Raw genomic sequence first — 17589 nt, 5'->3', positions numbered from 1 at the left:
CGCCGGAACTGGCACAAAAATTGGAGTTAAATGCCCAAACTGGCATAAAAACTGGCGTTTAACTCCAGAAAAAGTCTCTACACATGAAAGCTTCAATGCTCAGCCCAAGCACATACCAAGTGGATCCCGGAAGTGGATTTTTACGTCATTTGCTCATTTCTGTATATCCTAGGTTACTAGTTCACTATTAATAGGACCTTTTGACATTGTATCTCTACCTCATGACACTTTACACGTTTCTTTTTGTATCTTCTACGGCATGAGTCTCTAAACCCCATGGTTGGGGGTGAGGAGCTCTGCTGTGTCTTGATGGATTAATGCAGTTACTACTATTTTTCATTCAATCATGCTTGCTTCTATTCTAAGATATCACTTGTTCCTAAACCTAATGAATGTGATGATTCGTGACACTCATCATCATTCTCACCTATGAACGTGTGCCTGACAACCACCTCCGTTCTACCTTAGATTGAGTAGATATCTCTTGGATTCCTTAATCAGAATTTTCGTGGTATAAGCTAGAATTGATGGCAGCATTCAAGAGAATCCGGAAGGTCTAAACCTTGTCTGTGGTATTCTGAGTAGGATTCAAGGATTGAATGACTGTGACGAGCTTCAAACTCCTGAAGGCTGGGCGTTAGTGACAGATGCAAAAGAATCACTGGATTCTATTCCGACCTGATTGAGAACCGACAGATGAATAGCCGTGCTGTGACAGAGCGCGTTGAACATTTTCACTGAGAGGATGGGAGGTAGCCATTGACAACGGTGAAACCCTATATACAGCTTGCCATGGAAGGAGCCTTGCGTACTTGAAGAAGAAGACAGTAGGAAAGCAGAGATTCAGAAGATAGAGCATCTCCAAAACCTCAGCCTGTTCTCCATTACTGCAAAACAAGTATTTATTTCATGTTCTTTTACTCATCACAATTAAACCTGAGAATTATTGATATCCTGACTAAGAGTTACAAGATAACCATAGCTTGCTTCAAGCCGACAATCTCCGTGGGATCGACCCTTACTCACGTAAGGTATTACTTGGACGACCCAGTGCACTTGCTGGTTAGTTGTGCGGAATTGCAAAAGTGTGATTGCATTTTCGTGCACCAATAAGCCTATAGACCTCAGGATCCACTTATTGGTCTTAAAAGTGTCACAAATTTACAAGAATTCAGATAGGAACTGATGTGGATCTTCTAGTGGAAGTCCATGGAACTTGCAATTCTATTGTATTAGAGAGACTAACTGAGGTTTTAGCTCAAAGTTATTAGCTCTAATGGCAGGTTTGGAGATACTTCTGCCATAGAGGTCAGAAGTTGGTGCAATGAAGTCACCAAGAACCTTCTTTGCATCTCCTTCATTATTCGGTTCAGCTGCCATGTCTGTACTTTTAGTTTCTTGTTCAAAAAGTTCTATAAGGTCTTTTCCGGAATGTTGTGCTTTAACTTGTTGCAAACACTTCCTTAGGGTCCTCTCAGGTTCAGGATCAAGATCAAAGAGAGGTTCTTTATCCTTATTCCTGCTCATAAACAAGAAAAAGAAAACAAGAAAGAAGAAGAACGGGAGCTCTATGTCAAAGAATAGAGAACTCCCTGTGAGATGTGAAGAAGAAAAAATAATTAAGATAGAGAGAAGAGAAGAATAATTCGAATAAAGGGGGTAGAGAATTCGAAATTAGAAGTAAAAGGAGAAACTAGAATTAAAATATTTTTGTTCTTATTTTATTTATTAATTAAATTAAAAAGATTTGAAACTTGAATGTGATTTTCGAAAAAGAAGAGAGAGAAAGAGAAGAGAAGTTTTCGAAAAATAGAAGAGAGAGGAATTAGTTAGGAAGTTTTGAAAAAGAAGAAAGAGGAAATAAGTAACTAATTAAGAAAGATTTGAAATTAAAATAAGATAGAAAATTTGAAAAAGATTTAATTTTGAAATTTAAAATTAGAAAAGATAAGATAAGAATTTGAAAAGATTTGGAAAAAGATTTTATTTTGAATTTTAAAATTGAAATAAGATAAGATTAAAGATTTGAAAAGATAAGATTTAAAATTTGATTTTTGAAAAAGATTTGATTTTGAAATTTAAAATTTGAAATTCTAAATTTTAAATTTTGAAATTGAGTTTTAAAATTTGAATTTGAAATAGGATAAAATAAGATTTTTGAATTTTAAAGAAAGATAAAAAGATAAGATAGTGATTTGAAAAAGTTTTGAATTTTAAAATTTAAAAGAAAGATAAGATAAGAAAGAATCAAATTAAAAAAAAAAGATTTTTAAAGATTTTAAAAAGATAAGATTTAAAATTTGAAATTTGAAATTAAGATAAGATAAGATAGTGATTTGAAATTAAATTTGAAATTTTTTTGTAATTTTCGAAAATTAAGATAAAAATATATGTTTTTTATTTTTTGATTTTTTGAATTAATGAAGAAAGAGAAAAACAACTAAAAGACACTAAACTTAAAATTTTTTAGATCAAGACACTAATTTTTTCGAAAATTAAAAAAGAAAAACACCAAAAGACACCCAAACTTAAAATTTTTAAGATCAAAACAAGAAAAGAAACAAGAACAACTTGAATACTAGGAAAGAACACAAAGAACAATTTCGAAAATTTTAAGGAAACAAAGAACACACAAAGGACACCAAACTTAAGAATTGACACTAGATTCAAACAAAAGACACTATTTTTGAAAAAAAATTTTGAAAAAGAAAACAAGAAAATCGAACTTTAACAAGAACAAGAACAAGAACAAAGACTCAAGCAAAAGATAAAGATGAATAAAGAAAAGCAAAGATTTTTGAAAATTTTTTATTTTTTTCAAAAAAGAAAATAAAAGACTCAAAACAAAATTGTAAAAAGTACCTAATCTAAGCAACAAGATAATCTGGTTGTTTGTCAAATCCGAACAACCCCCCGCCAACGGCGCCAAAAACTTAGTGCACGAAACTGGCTCCGCATGTTTCGCACAGATAGACCGGCAAGTATACCGGGTCGTCCAAGTAATACCTCAGGTGAGTGAGGGTCGATCCCACGAAAATTGTTGGTTTGAGCAAGCAGTGGATTCCTTGTAGATCTTAGTTAGGTAGATAAAAGTTATAGTTTGTCACAAAAAAAAAAGCATAAAACAAAATAGATAAATAATAGTTACTAAATAAGTGTGAAATCAATGGTGATAGAACGGTTGAGGCGTTGGAGATGCTTTATCTTTCCGCATTAACTTTTCTTACTATCTTCTTCAATAACCTTCTGATTCCTTCAATGGCAGCCATAAGTGATTAACTCATGTCCTCTCATTAAGTTAACCTCCTCTACTGCAGCAATCCACCATGTTGAGATTACTCATGTTTTCTCATCAAGTCACCTCTAGGTTTCTCATAGCAGAAGATAAAGCTCTAAGCAATCCACTCTCCTTCACGATCCTACTCAAGGTGCCACAGACAAGGCAGATCTTTCAGATCAAAAAGTGCTGCTTCTCTGACTCTAGCCTTAACGCCATAGAGACCTCACGCACCCATAGTCAACGGGATTTCATGTCACATAGCAAAAGTTGCTCAGATCCTCTATTGGAATCCGCAATGCAATATCTAGCTCTGGTTCAACGCTATCCGGGTCAGGACTTGCATAGAACCCAAGTAGAACAAGGATGATTGTCACGTATAACCTCAATTCATAAGACGAAGAACGAGAATGCATAAAAGAATAGAATTAGACATATTGAGAAAGAACAGTAATATTATTGATCTATGAAACTCAGCAGAGCTCCTAACCTTAACCTTAGGAGGTTAGTGACTCATACTGTACATAATCTTTGAAAATACAAAATGGAGAAAGAAGAAGATCCTAAACAAGGGTGATCTCCTCCTATATATACTAATATGCTAACTAAGGATTAAAAGAAATAAGATAAACTAGTCTTGTAGTACGAAAATTCACTTCTGGAGCCCTTTTGGTGAGTGTTTGGGCTGAGCTTGAGTGTCTCCCACGAGCTAGGACTCCTTATGGGCATTGAACACTGGCTAGGGACCCTCTTTTGGGCGTTGGACACCAGCTGCTCCCCTGTGGGCGTTGAACGCCATGAATGGAGCTAGTGGCTGGCGTTTAACGCCAGTTTTAGGCCTTCATTTCTGAAACAAAGTATGGACTGTTATATATTTCTGGAAAGTGCTGGATGTTAGCTTTCCATAGCCATTGAGAGCGCATCATTGAACTTCTGTAGCTTCAGAAAAGCTCCTTCGAGTGCGGGGAGGTCAGATCTTGATAGCATTTGTAGTCCTTTCTCTATCTCTGAATCAGACTTTTGCTCAAACTCCTCAATTTCAGCCAGAAAGTACCTGAAATCACCATAAAACACACAAACTCAAAGCAAAATCCAAAAATATGAATTTTTCACTAAATCCCATGAAAATATAATAAAATTTAAATAAAACATAATAAAAACTATATGAAAATGATGCCAAAAAGCGTATAAAATATCTGCTCATCAGGAGCTTTGAATTAAACCTTTTAACTCCTTCAAATTTTCCTTTCTTATCATAAAGGACAATTCACTGCAAATCAAGAGCAATTATAGATCTAAAATTCAACACAAGAAAGTGAATAAGATTGATATAAATATCTTATTCTTCAAAATTTGCTTCTCATAACTATTTTTAGAATATCCTAAGATTGTCTTTTTTACTCTAAAAATTAAGAGGAATACTTTTCAAATAAGCACAATAATTCTCAGAGTTTCTATTATACTTTAGTGTCACATTAAAGTTTCAAAATACTTACATTCCCTTAACATCAAGAGAGTTGATATCTCCAACATGTAGGAAAATTCCAAGAGGAAAATATCAGTGTGAAAGTGAAACTACTATGAAACTTGTAATAAATACCAAAGAGTGAATCACAGATCATAGAAGAAAAATTGGTAGAACTCAAAACTATACAATTTGTTACTATTATATTCTAATTCCAATTTCTATGAGTCCCTCACAACCGCAAATTTAAAATCCTATGATATTTGCACAATTGAAAGCTAAAACACTCAAAATTGCTGACAAATAAAATAGAGAGAGAGAGAGAGAGAGAGAGAGAGAGAGAGAGAGAGAGAGAGAGAGAGAGAGAGAGAGAGAGAGAGAGAGAGAGAGAGAGAGAGAGAGTGTGTGTGTTGCCGGAATTAGAGGAGATACAGAGAGGGAGGAGCTTGGAGAGCAAGAGTTCAAACTTGGAATTTCACAGAGAGCCAAACAAGAGAGCATCCGGTCAAGAAGCTCCTCAACCTTCACGTCGAACTTCCTTGCCACCATTGACGATGCTTTTGAAGATGAAAGTGCTGCCGGTTCCACCATATTCTCGTTTCGTCCTTGGCGAACAACCTTGGCGATAGAAACGTAAATCGTGACATAGATCTGAGACGAACGAAGAAACAAAGATAGCAATGTAGATCTGAGGCGGAGGATGAAAACAGGAACAACGATGCAGTTAAATGATGGACGATTGTCGGCGATAACAAGGTCTGTGACGGTGGTCAGCGATGGAGAGAAGTGCTTGAGGTTGTGTTGTTGTGGAATTTCTCTCTTTTGATCATTACTTAGGGTGGGAGAGTTTTTTACTGTGTGATCTCTACTTGGCAAGTAATCGGAGAAGAAGATAGAAATAAAACAAAATAAAAAATTCAACAGCAATAATAGTAATTGTCGTTATTGATGGAAAAAAAGTAGAATTAAAAATAAAAAAAAAAAGTATTAATTTAGTGACAATAGTAATAATTATTATTATTATAAAATGTAGTAATAATGGCAAATATGTAATTGTTACTAAAACATAATTTAAACAAAATTAATAGTAACTATTGTGTTATGGCTACTGAAACTTTGTCAGTAAAACTAATTTTTGTTTATAGTGAGTATGAAAGTAATTTAATTTAAATATACTTGTTCCTATACATTTAAGGAATACGATAATAAAAAAAAAAAAAAAAAACCTGGAAGACGTAACTTTTAACTTTGTTGCTATATTAAGGTTGTAATATTGTGTGTAACTATAATATTACATCTATTTGGTTGTGGCTACAAACAACATAGTGCTAGTGAGACGCCTGAAAAGAGATTGGCATGAAAGCTCCATGGAAACCGTAAGGAACTCTGCATGGCAATGTAATCTTGACAACTGCCTCACCACTTAACTTCTTTCCGTCAATTATACGAACCTGCAACAAAAATTGCAAATAATTGAATATATGGTATAGCAATTAATTATATCTCAGCATAATCTGTTATTGGATACTACTACATATAGTTTTAATGAACCCACTTGAGATATGGCATTATCTTCGTTATGAACAAAACTGATAATCCAACCATCATCTTCTTCTACACCACCATCTTTCGGTACAAAAGCAGCTCCACTGCAAAATGTGTTCTTCTCAAACATATGGTATTCAACCCTTATTGGATCTTCATCATGTTGTTTGTCTCCCTGCTAGTTCGCAAATTTCAAGTTAAGAACTTATCATAATTATATCATCATAAATTAATAGTTGAAAACAGTTAGATAATAATTTAATCAACATATCAAATAATCTAATAAAACTATTTATTCTGTTACATTTTCAATTCTCAACTATCAATTTCGTATGAACATTTAAATTCTTATCCTACTTAATAGCAGATAAAATGTGAATTCCCTTACCATAAATAACTTTTCAGTCGATGATTCTTCGAAGTAGAGCTTTGCTAGACCTCCATATTTTGGCACATCTAAATAGTCCAAATACAAAGATTGTATCATATATACAATTATGAAGTGCTGCGTATAATTACTTTTTTTTTTCTAAATATTGTAGTGTTACCTTGAGTAGAGCTTGCAAGTGGATCAACTACTTGTGTGTATGCATATCTATTCTTGATACCCATGAAGTTTTCATTGACCATAGGAAAATCCATATACACTACTTTGGGTCCGATCAGACTTCTCTCCTTAACTTCCCCTGTTTCCATGTTCAATCGCCATTCGTAACAACGAGACAGACAATCGAATTCATTCGAACTCGGATGAGGTCCAGGGATCAATGAATCAAGAGATCTGCAGCCTCTTACTACAACCTATTCATAGTATTATCAAATTTATGGCGCAGCCATTTTGTTCATATGTCTAAGAAAGAGAAATGATTTAGGTAGTGTTCATTTGACCTTTGGTACCTATCTTAGTTCATAAAGAATACCGACAAAAGTTTGCTTAAAAATAAAAAATGTTGGTTCTTTGTTATTATATGTCTGTATGATATATAACCATTCATGTATTTCTATTTATCAATTTAAATTTGTAGGATATATAAAATCATTGACCGATCATTTCTATATTTCTTGTGTCTCAAGACATTGACCAAACGCTCTACCTTCAAAATCTCAGTCTTATGATGATACTTGTTAGAAACAAGAGAGAAATCTGAGAAAAGTGTTTTGTGTATTATTCAGATTGATCAAAAGTTCAATATACAAGGGGTATATATAGGTGCCAGAAGAATCAAAGTAATAAAAGTATAAAATCCTACAATTAATATACAGATATGCAACAATACTAACTAATCTAAAATGATTCTAATGATTCTCTAACAATACTACTTCTAGGTAACTTAATTACCTCATGACCCTCCTCAAAAGAATTGATGATATGGAAGGTGCAATTAGGCTCCACTTCAAACCACTTGATTGAGCTTGCATCGCCATAGCGTGGCATCACACCAATTCTTGCATATTCATCCTTATCATACCTTATTAGTCTGCAATGTATGCAGACAAGATCAGATGCAGTCATGCAGAGCCAAATAAGTATTGTGGCGGTTTTGAATTGAATGCATTTTGGGTTTAATTATTTTACAAAGGATATATGCACTCACTGCTCTCCTTTAACAAGTCTGAGTAGATCAATGGTTAGTGGAAAATCCATGATTACATTGTACCTACAAAGAAAAAAACAAACAAAACAAAACAAAACAAAACATGATCATATTTTGCATATGCACGTTTTCATCCTCAATAATAATAATAATAAAGTATTTTAAGTATTATCTATGTACAATTTCTACCTCTGTGTAACACCTAGTTCATGGCAAAGAGTGCACCTCTTCAGTTTGAGATCAACTTTGTGATCCAATTTTTTACCATCAGCTGAAAAAGTTAGTGAAATAACCATGTGAGATATATTATTTATGTACTATATATATATAGTCTATAGGAACTAGTTTGTACACTAATTAATAATGTTGTCTTATGAAAAAATACAATATAATGCATACCAGAAATTATTCCAAGTTCACAAAAAGGTAAAATTGGAGATATTCCTAATGTGACAAGCTCCCCTGTACCTGGAGCTTTCTGTGATAAGTCAATAAATTAAATAATTCTTGAGTTTGATGAACGAGATTATTATTATTGGTTGAGAAGAGAATGGTAACCTACTTAATTACCTTTGGGTGGCTGCAAAAGGGTCTATTCCAGGCTCCATTGACATCCCAATTCCTTAAGGTTTTGAGGGTAAAGATGTCAATCTCTTGTGGGATGTGACTTTCAGCCACGGAATAAAACTTGCCTGAATGCTCAAACACATTGGTGTTGCTAATGTATTTGTTTACTTTGCCAAATCTCAACTGTTAAACAAAATCCAAGTTGACCATCAAACCTACCCAACATATACCTTTGGAAAATAATTGATAATTATATTAGACTAGTTAGAAATAAAGCCAAAATCAAGAAGATGATTCATCATTGATTATAGTAAACATTATACTGACCAAATTTAAGAGGTATGCAAACAAAATGGCAAGTGAATCGCCTTGAATGGCCGGCAAAAATGATGGTTTGTTCCTTTGTTTTTCAAGCTTGTAGGTCTCAGTTTCAACGTGCCTGTTGTTGTATAGAACCGTCCAATTATTGTTATTATTATTATTATTATTATTATTATTGAAATACAATGCATGAAGCATTCCCTCTCCTTCCACCCATACGTGACTTGTCTTCCCAAATATTGAATTTGTTGATTTCAGTCCTCCAAATAGTGGATTTGGTCCTGCACAATGATAATAATAATAATAATAATATTTAATTATTGAATTTTGTGCTTAAACTTACTTTAATAGTTTAATTTAAGTTTCCAATAATTCTTATCTATATTTCCACTTTTAGAATATTCCAGTAATAGACCAATCATATTCTTAGTTCCATTATATGGTGCCTAGAGCAATTAATATATATAATATACTTTGACCTTTTATTCGTTTTGTACATTACTTATTAATTAGTCCACGGACGTCAACGGGATTTGTTCGTTTTTACCTTAATTAATTTCCTGCCATTTGTCCCCGTAAAAAACAAGAAAATTAAGGTTAATTAACCTAACCAGATTAGAGAACTAAATTAATTATATTATATAGTATAAATTTAAAATATTATATATATTATTTAGGGATATATTAATTATATATAAATTAATATTAAACTTAGAAGTTAATTTATAAAAAAATATTATATAATACATTTATTTAATTTGACAATTTATATATAATTTAATAATATTATTATTCAACAAAAAAATGACAAAAATGACATTTAATTTTTTAATTTTATTTCCATGAATCATGACGATATGTATTTTAACAATATTATTATAACTAAATGATATTAAAAAATATAAATTGTTTAAAAACAAGAACTGATACATAAGCGACAAAGACACTATATAACTTATGAATATAATTATACAAAAAAATAGAAAAATTAATGAATACAATCACACAATTATCTAATACATACGTTTAAAAGATTTTTTAAAAAAATTATGATCATCAATCAACTTCTAGTTGTGTAAAATATTAGAAAAAATAGAGAGAAGAAAAGAGAAAGATGTATAAATTTAGAGAAGATAAAAAAAAAGTGTAAAGTGTAATGTTGATTTATATAATAAATATTATTAATATTTTGATAATGAAAATGATATTCAATTTTTTAATTTTACTTTTTCATGAATCATGACAACATGTATTTTTAACAATATTATTACAATTAAATAATATTAAAAATATAAATTATTGAAAGAAAAAATAAGTGATATATAGGTGATAAAGACACTATATAACTCATGAATATAATTATACAAAGAAATAAAAAAATTAATGAATACAATCACACAATCACCATCGAATACATACGTTTAGCAAATTAAAAAAATAAAAATAAAAACTATGGTAATCAATCAAATTCCAATTGTACAATAAAAAGGGAGAAGAAAAAAAAAAGAAATATAAAATTATGTGAGAAGAGATAAAAAAAATGTGTGAATTGAATATTGATTTATATAGTAAATATAAGAATAAGTGTTAAGTATGAGAAGAAAAGAGAAGGAATTAAATTTTAATTAAATTTATGTTTGTTAAAAAGAATTAACATTAATATTAAAAATAATAATGTAATCTATACAAAAATAAAACGTAAGAAAATATAAAAAATTAAAATAAAAAAATTTATAATATTATATAAAAATAAATTATTATAAAGAGATAAAAATATAATTAAAAATTTTATAATATAATATAAAAATAGAAAATTATATTTAAATTGTATAAATTAACTACTTAAACTGACGTAATATAATAATAACAAGCTAAAAAACTAATAATATATTCAGAACTTATCTTGAGCTCTATTTTAATAGAGATTAATAAATAATACAGTGTAGATTTAACAAATTACACTAGGAATATTAAATTATTTCAGGGTATGATGCCCTAAATTAAACCTAGTGCGTTGTAGCTTATGCATAGTCCAACGAGAAACTTTAATTTAGCGTCTTGGGTGTAACATAATAATTGTCGGATATATATGTTTAACAAGAAGGAAGGACAGATGTTTATTGTGAACTCCACATACATACGATGCTGTTGTGAACTAATCATTACATTGATGTTACTTTTAATTTAAATAAATAAAAAATCTTAGGAGCCAGTATCTATTTACCAATTTTAGTCAGTATTTGACAAATATAAATATAAAATTATACGCAGATTTAGTAAATTAGATGCAAATTATATTAATGTATATGTATAAGTTTTAGTAAATATAAGTATAAAATATATATTTTATGTATATAAATTTTTATAAATATAAATTATTATTAATTTAAAATAATAATATTTATAGACTTTATCATTATTATTTAAATAAATCCTAAAAATAGAAAATAGACTGATATTGATTCTTAATTATTGATGATAATGCTAAAGATAATTTTAAATTAATTTATATTTATTTGACTAATAATTCTATATACTCTATGTATTTTAATTGTTCCACTTTGCTGTATTGAATTTTTTTGTTCAAGAAAAAGATAGAAAGTATCTAAATAAAATAAAAGAAGAAGGGTATTGGTTATTAGTTATTACCATTTCTGATGTAGACACCCTCAGGAAAACCATTCGGAATACGGCCATCGATGTTGTTAGTCACAACCATTGTTCCTCCCAACTCCTCCACCGGAGCAAAGTTATTCTGCTTCTCAATTATTTGGCGTAACAATTAATAATTTGTATGATTGTGCATGAATTTTGAGATAAGAATTTGTTATTAATAGACTGACTTATGTTAAAATATACTAATAAGTTATAAAAAGATAAGATTGACGTAACTAAAATTATTTGTTGTATTGATGTGGAAGTCTTTGTCAATTTAGATGTGAAAATACTTTGACTATGTAGTATGTACTGAACATTAAAGTCTGATTTCAATGTCATAAAAGCATAAAAAATATAAATAATTTTTGAAGGAAATTTTCAACAGATTTTAGATTATATATTAATTGGTATTGTAGTTTGATTTCTTTATTCTGTTTTGATATTTATATTATAATACTTTGTCTTTTTACATGTTAGAAATTTATGGGATGATTATGTAATCTTAATGGAAATGCCAAAAGTGATATGTAAGTAAATATAAGTCACTCATAAAACTCTTCTCCTCGTTTAGGTTGAAGCTGTAACTTAACAATAAAAAAAAATGGAAGCAAATTAAAGGAAGGTACCTGAGATGGAAGCAATGGCTGATCAATGAATTCAAAGAATGAATCCACAAAAGCATCAACCAATCTAACAGCAGAAGTTGCCACAATTTTTGGGAATTCCGGCAAACCAATCATCGTCATTTTCTGCTCTCATCAGTGATGAATCCAACAAAATACTAATTATTAATAATTAATTACCTTCTTCAGCTTCTGAAAATAAATTAAATTATTAAATGAAGAAGTGTATATATGTGGGGATAGAACTTAATTCTTATTACCTTAAAAGCAGAAGCAATTGGTATATTGAAGTGATTATGATGAGAATTATTGTGTGAGACATAGGAAGGTCTTTTCTCGATGGAGCACTTTACCAGAAATAATGGTTTATAAAAAGAAGAAGTCGCCATGGAATTCAAATCGTCAAGCTAATAAGGAAAGCAAAGCAAACCAAAATCGGTTATGCTTAGATAGATGTAATATATAATATGATGCACAGAACAGATCATATTGTATATATATATATATATATATATATATATATATATATATATATATATATTCGGTAATATTAGAAAGATAAAGAAAATATATCACATAATAATATTAAAAAGACAAAAAAATAAATTAAAATTTATTTTATTTAATATTAAATAAATAATTATTTTTAATTAGAAAAAATTCAAACACTAACAAATTTATTATGAAAAATAAAATTAAGATGGTATCTATAAAAAATATATTCTAATCGACAAAAATAATTAAAATTTAAAAAATATTTAAAATTTTTAAATTACTTTCTCTAGTATTTTACTATCATTCTCATCATTGAGTAAACACTCAATTCGATTCTTGTCTATTTTCACGAAGGACAAAGTGATCTCTGTCCAAAAAAAGATACTTCAACCTTCAACTTTTTTATTTTGGGACATACAATCTCTCTGGTAAAAAAATTATTTAAATAATAATAAAAATTAGTTTTGTGGGAGGTTTTATTTGTATTTTGTGGGGGTTTTAAACTTTCACAAAATTATTTTCAATAATATAGCTAATTACTATCACTACTACCATTACCTTCTTCATCCTCATTATTATGGCTCATACTTCTATTATTTTTATTGATTTATCATTATCATTATCTCCTCTACCATCATCATCACTAATACCAATATTATCAATATTAAAGTTCTCTTTTTTTATTTTTTATTTGATGTTATTTTTTTCTTTTAAAAAGTATTTGTACTACAATTACTATTTTTTTGTGGCATCATTTTCATTGGTAGTTTTTCTTCACTTAACCACCATTGGTGAATGAATTTTTCAAAAACAAATTTATTAATAGTTTGTGGAGGTTTAAAACCCCCCACAATATACAAATAAAACTCCTATAAAACTAATTTTTATTATTATTTAAATAATTTTTTTAACAGAAGAATCATATTGTCCCAAAATAAAAAAGTTAAGGGTCGAAATGTCCCTTTTTTTTACAGGGATCGCTTTGTCCTTCGTAAAAATGGACAAAGACCGAATTGAGTGTTTTCTCCATAATTTTTTTCCTTTCACTCACGGTGAAACCCATTTCTAACACCACCATCAATGAACTCTATTGAGTCTATTCTTTTTTACTCCTTTATCACGACATCGTTGTTCTTAACTTCTTTCGGTTCCAAACCTGCATCATTGTCTCCTCTGATCTCCTGTCATTATTGGCACAAAGAACAATGCTCTTGATGCAACCACTGCAATCCTTGGTAACATGAGGTAAAGCAATTCGGATCCAAACGTAGAAATAAAAGCTGATTTTCCTTTAGCAAAAATGTCGACACGAATATATTCTTGGATGATGAACCGGCATGCTGCGAAGGCAGCATCGAATTGAACGCGAACACGCTGCGGATATTATTGTTGCTTTCGGTGGAATTATTAATCTGGAGCGATTTGCGCGACAATTGAACAATGGTTTTCTCTGACATGACACTACGGCGGATTTCTTCGATCCATCAGACAAATAGATGCTGGAGAAGCGATTGGGATCATACTCGATCTGCTCAACAATATCCACTGCGAAAGGTGTGACTTTGCGTTTGAGGGAGTTGCCGGAGTAGAAGATGGAGGCGATGAAGGCGGGAGGAGTGATGAGTGAGTTGATGGAGGACGATAAAACTGGACTTGTCAAGTTGAAAGTGAATGCAGAAGTGAAAGAAGAAGAAGAAGAGATGTAAAATTGAGTTCGATAAAAAAAAGTAATTTAAAAATTTTGAATATTATTTAGGTTTTGATTAATTTTGTCAATTGAAACTTCTCTTTCGTAAGTACATCATTAGTTTTATATTTTTATAGGTAAATTTGTTCACGCTTAAATTTTTTATTTATTCTCTAATATTTTATTTAAAGATTTATTATTGACTAATAAATTAATATATACACAAAACGAAATTTAAATTTTTAATATTTACTTAATCAGATTAATAAATTAATCACCAGATGAATTCAATTTAAGGGGGCATCTAGTGTACAGATGCATTTGTAAAGATTTTTGTCTTTTATGGTTATTTGTTGATTTTAAAAGCGTATCACTAAAAGTGTTGCTTAAAGAGAAAGTGTTACCCTTAATCGTTAACTTAGCTCTGATACCAATTTTTAAAATGTAATTTCTATTAACTCTTCGTAAATTTTTTAAATGTAATTTCTTTTTCAAAATTTCTATTAACTCTTCGTATTTTGCTATTATAATTTGTATGGATTTGGTTGGTGGCACTTTATAATTTGTAGTTTCATAATCAAAAGTATTGACCATTTCTACTATTACTAATTCTGATTTCATTTTTATAGTTTTTCAATCTTGTTTTAGTTTATAATATTCTTTTTTGCATGGATTATTGTATATAAAATCTTTTATCTGTTTGTCTTTTTCTTTAATATAATTTTTCAAATCCTCAAAAACTTCTTTTATTTCTACACTTTCTGTTGTTTCTAAATATCTTTTTAATTTTTCAACTTCATTTTCCATTTTTTCTTTCAACAGCTTTAATTCTTTTAAATCATAATATGGTTTTCCAGGCATTTATAAATTTTTTAAGTTTAGCTCCAACTTGTTTATATTTGTTCTTATTTCTATCCTTTTTATTATAAGGTCATTAATTTCGAACTGAAGATTATTTAATTCCCTTTTATACTCCTTTATTTTACTTTTTAATTTTTTCGCCCTTTTTCTTTTTATTTTGTTTTCTGGTCTTTCAATCTTTGTAAACTTCATTATTTATCTTAGAAATCTATCATCGATTCATCACTATTTTCTAGAGATTCTATTATTTTTTCTAACTCTTCAACTTCTCCTTTCAATTTGTCATAGATTATTTTTAGAGCTTTAAATGCTCTTTGATTTATTTCAGAAAACTGTAAATAATTCAACCGATTTTCTCTTTCAAAGAGCTCTTGTTTCTTGTCTTGATAGGTTACATATATTTTTTCTTTATTTATTGTCATAACTTAGTGTTTAGGGTTTCATTTAATTTTTCGACCTTTTTTGTTAATTCTTTTATTTCAGAATTTTCTTCTTTAATCTTTAACTTAGATAAACTTAAAGGGCTATTAATTTTGGATTCTCTTATTTGAAAATTCGATGAAACTAATTTTTCTGATGGTTCTTTTAGTAAAAGAACTGGGTTTTCAATAGCTTTATATTTTGGTATTTCTGTCCTTACAATTTTCTGAAATAATTCATCAACATAAATTCTTTCTCTGTTTTTAAATATTATACTATGATGGCTATTTGTTAAAGCATAATTTATTGCATATGTAATTGAAAATGGTTCATCATCTTGTTCCATTAGATTCTTTCTGTGAAATTTATAAGCCAAACTTATAGATCTTCCATGGTTTTCAGTTGACAAAGGTATAGCATATCCAAGATGGGCATTGAATTTAACATTTACGTTTGCCAAGTTTCCATGAACAATTCCAATTATTTGATCTATTGGGTCATCGGTAATTCTTTTGTCACAGATTGCTAAGCTTATTGGTGAATTAATTCCTTTCATATATGTAGATTTGATTAAGACTTGTATAGTACTAATATGGATCCATCCAATTTTAGATCTTTTTTGTTGATCCTTAATTTTTTCAATCTGTTTACTCAATTCTTCATCATTTATCAAAGCTATTTCAAGTTCTCCATTGGCAGATTTTATCTTTATAGGGGCTTCAAGTTGAATTTTTCCATAGTATATTATATTTTTTCTATTAAAAACTTCTTTTAAAAGATTTTGTTTATTAAAATTTTCATTTGATTTGAGATTTAATTCTGTTTTTAGAACAGCCTGTTTTTCATTATCTAATAATGCAGATAATCTATAATAGTCAGATTCTTCCGTTAATTCTAAACTTTCTAAATAATTCATAACTAAGAGATTATGTTAAAAGTGTACCTTTCTGGAGAAAAACTTCCTTTATTTAGAATATTTTACATAAGATGTTTTTATCTCCAGAGGGAAGATTGTAGATACTAACTCCAGAGGGGAGTTTAGAATTGGTTTTTTCCTAAGGGAATTCTTCTTCAAACTATAGAATCGCATCGGCAGCTTCCTCTTTGCTCTCCTAGCATATGAGTACTCTTAGCCTCCTGCTTTCTATGGTTTGATGATTTCTACAATTGCCTAAGCAACCTATTTATAATGATTGGATCTGATGGACAATTCACATCCTTACCCTTCTTATGACGTCATTGCTTACGTCATTGTTTATTATCTTGCACCAGCTACATTGTTGGTGCTCTATGACCTAAGCGCTTACGTCATTATGCAATAATGTTGAGAGATGCTTCAGATGTGCTGTCCTCCTCTTTCATTATGTGGCATTCAGATGCGTTGTCTCCTTCCTTTATCATGTGGGTTGATTCCGTTTCATTATTGCTTTCTTCAGATAACTCTGAGACACATAGCTGGCACTTGTGGTCTTCTCTGTCTTTTATCAAATAGCAGAGATTCCTCTTTATCCCTTCGGGGAGCTTTTCTAAGAGTCCAGATAAGTTGTAGAATGCTGATTCAAATTCCACTAAGAGTCTCATCTCTCTTTCTTCAATTTCATTCCTTTTACTGGACACAAGCAAAGTATTTCTGCTTTTATAATTGATTCTTGTGTGAGATTCCCTTGTTATCTTTTGAGTTCTTTCGAAGACCCTTGCTAGTATGCTGGCTAGTCTTCCTTCATGACTGTAGATTGTTAAATCTTGAACTTGATCAATTGGTTGAAAATTTCCTGGGAAGACGGACATGAAGATTACTTGATGTGCTGGAACCAAGCATTCTTCTTCTTCATTAAAAATAAGTTGACTATTCGTAAATTTTAGGGATATATCCCTTGGATTTACGTTGTCAATCATATTTTTAAATCTTTTTACTGCATCAACGAATCCTGCAGGAAACTCACTAATAATTTTTAAATCATTAAAAATTAAAATTGTATCAATTAATCCATACTGGAAAAACTGATAGGTGTCAGATGGGGAAGCATCTGGAAATATAACCAACTTTGTTAGCTGTTCTTTGGCAATAGGATAAT

At 30.0% G+C, this 17589-nt stretch overlaps 1 protein-coding gene across 2 annotated transcripts; it reads right to left on the bottom strand.

Moving 5' to 3' along the window:
• Positions 1-5969: 5969 nt before the first annotated feature.
• LOC130956190 (carotenoid 9,10(9',10')-cleavage dioxygenase-like) lies at positions 5970-12498 on the bottom strand. Of its 2 annotated transcripts, none has more exons than XM_057883233.1 (13): positions 12312-12498; positions 12055-12177; positions 11420-11525; positions 8777-9051; positions 8453-8632; positions 8282-8360; positions 8072-8153; positions 7883-7945; positions 7627-7765; positions 6836-7088; positions 6676-6743; positions 6298-6465; positions 5970-6193 (listed from the first exon to the last, which is right to left on the bottom strand). In XM_057883233.1, exons 1-13 carry the CDS (start codon positions 12438-12440, stop codon positions 6071-6073), a joined length of 1788 nt encoding a protein of 595 aa, XP_057739216.1. In that variant the 5' UTR covers positions 12441-12498; the 3' UTR covers positions 5970-6070. The 2 variants fall into 2 exon arrangements, with proteins under 2 accessions (XP_057739216.1, XP_057739217.1); XM_057883234.1 differs by having other exon boundaries at positions 6298-6462.
• Positions 12499-17589: the final 5091 nt, after the last annotated feature.

This window comes from Arachis stenosperma, chromosome 10, assembly GCF_014773155.1.
Source record: "Arachis stenosperma cultivar V10309 chromosome 10, arast.V10309.gnm1.PFL2, whole genome shotgun sequence".
NCBI classification, from domain to species: Eukaryota; Viridiplantae; Streptophyta; class Magnoliopsida; order Fabales; family Fabaceae; genus Arachis; species Arachis stenosperma.
The sequence above is the reverse complement of the archived record's forward strand: the minus strand, read 5'-3'. Positions and strand labels throughout refer to the sequence as shown.

Bases quoted from the DNA above. Each gene is read 5' to 3' on its own strand.
- LOC130956190 (XM_057883233.1), bottom strand. From the start codon at position 12,440: ATGGCGACTTCTTCTTTTTATAAACCATTATTTCTGGTAAAGTGCTCC. The intron at 12,178-12,311 runs GTAATAAGAATT...TGATGAGAGCAG, and splicing joins CAATTGCTTCTGCTTTTAAG to AAAATGACGATGATTGGTTT. The intron at 8,633-8,776 runs GTCAGTATAATG...TTTGTTTAACAG, and splicing joins TTGCATACCTCTTAAATTTG to TTGAGATTTGGCAAAGTAAA.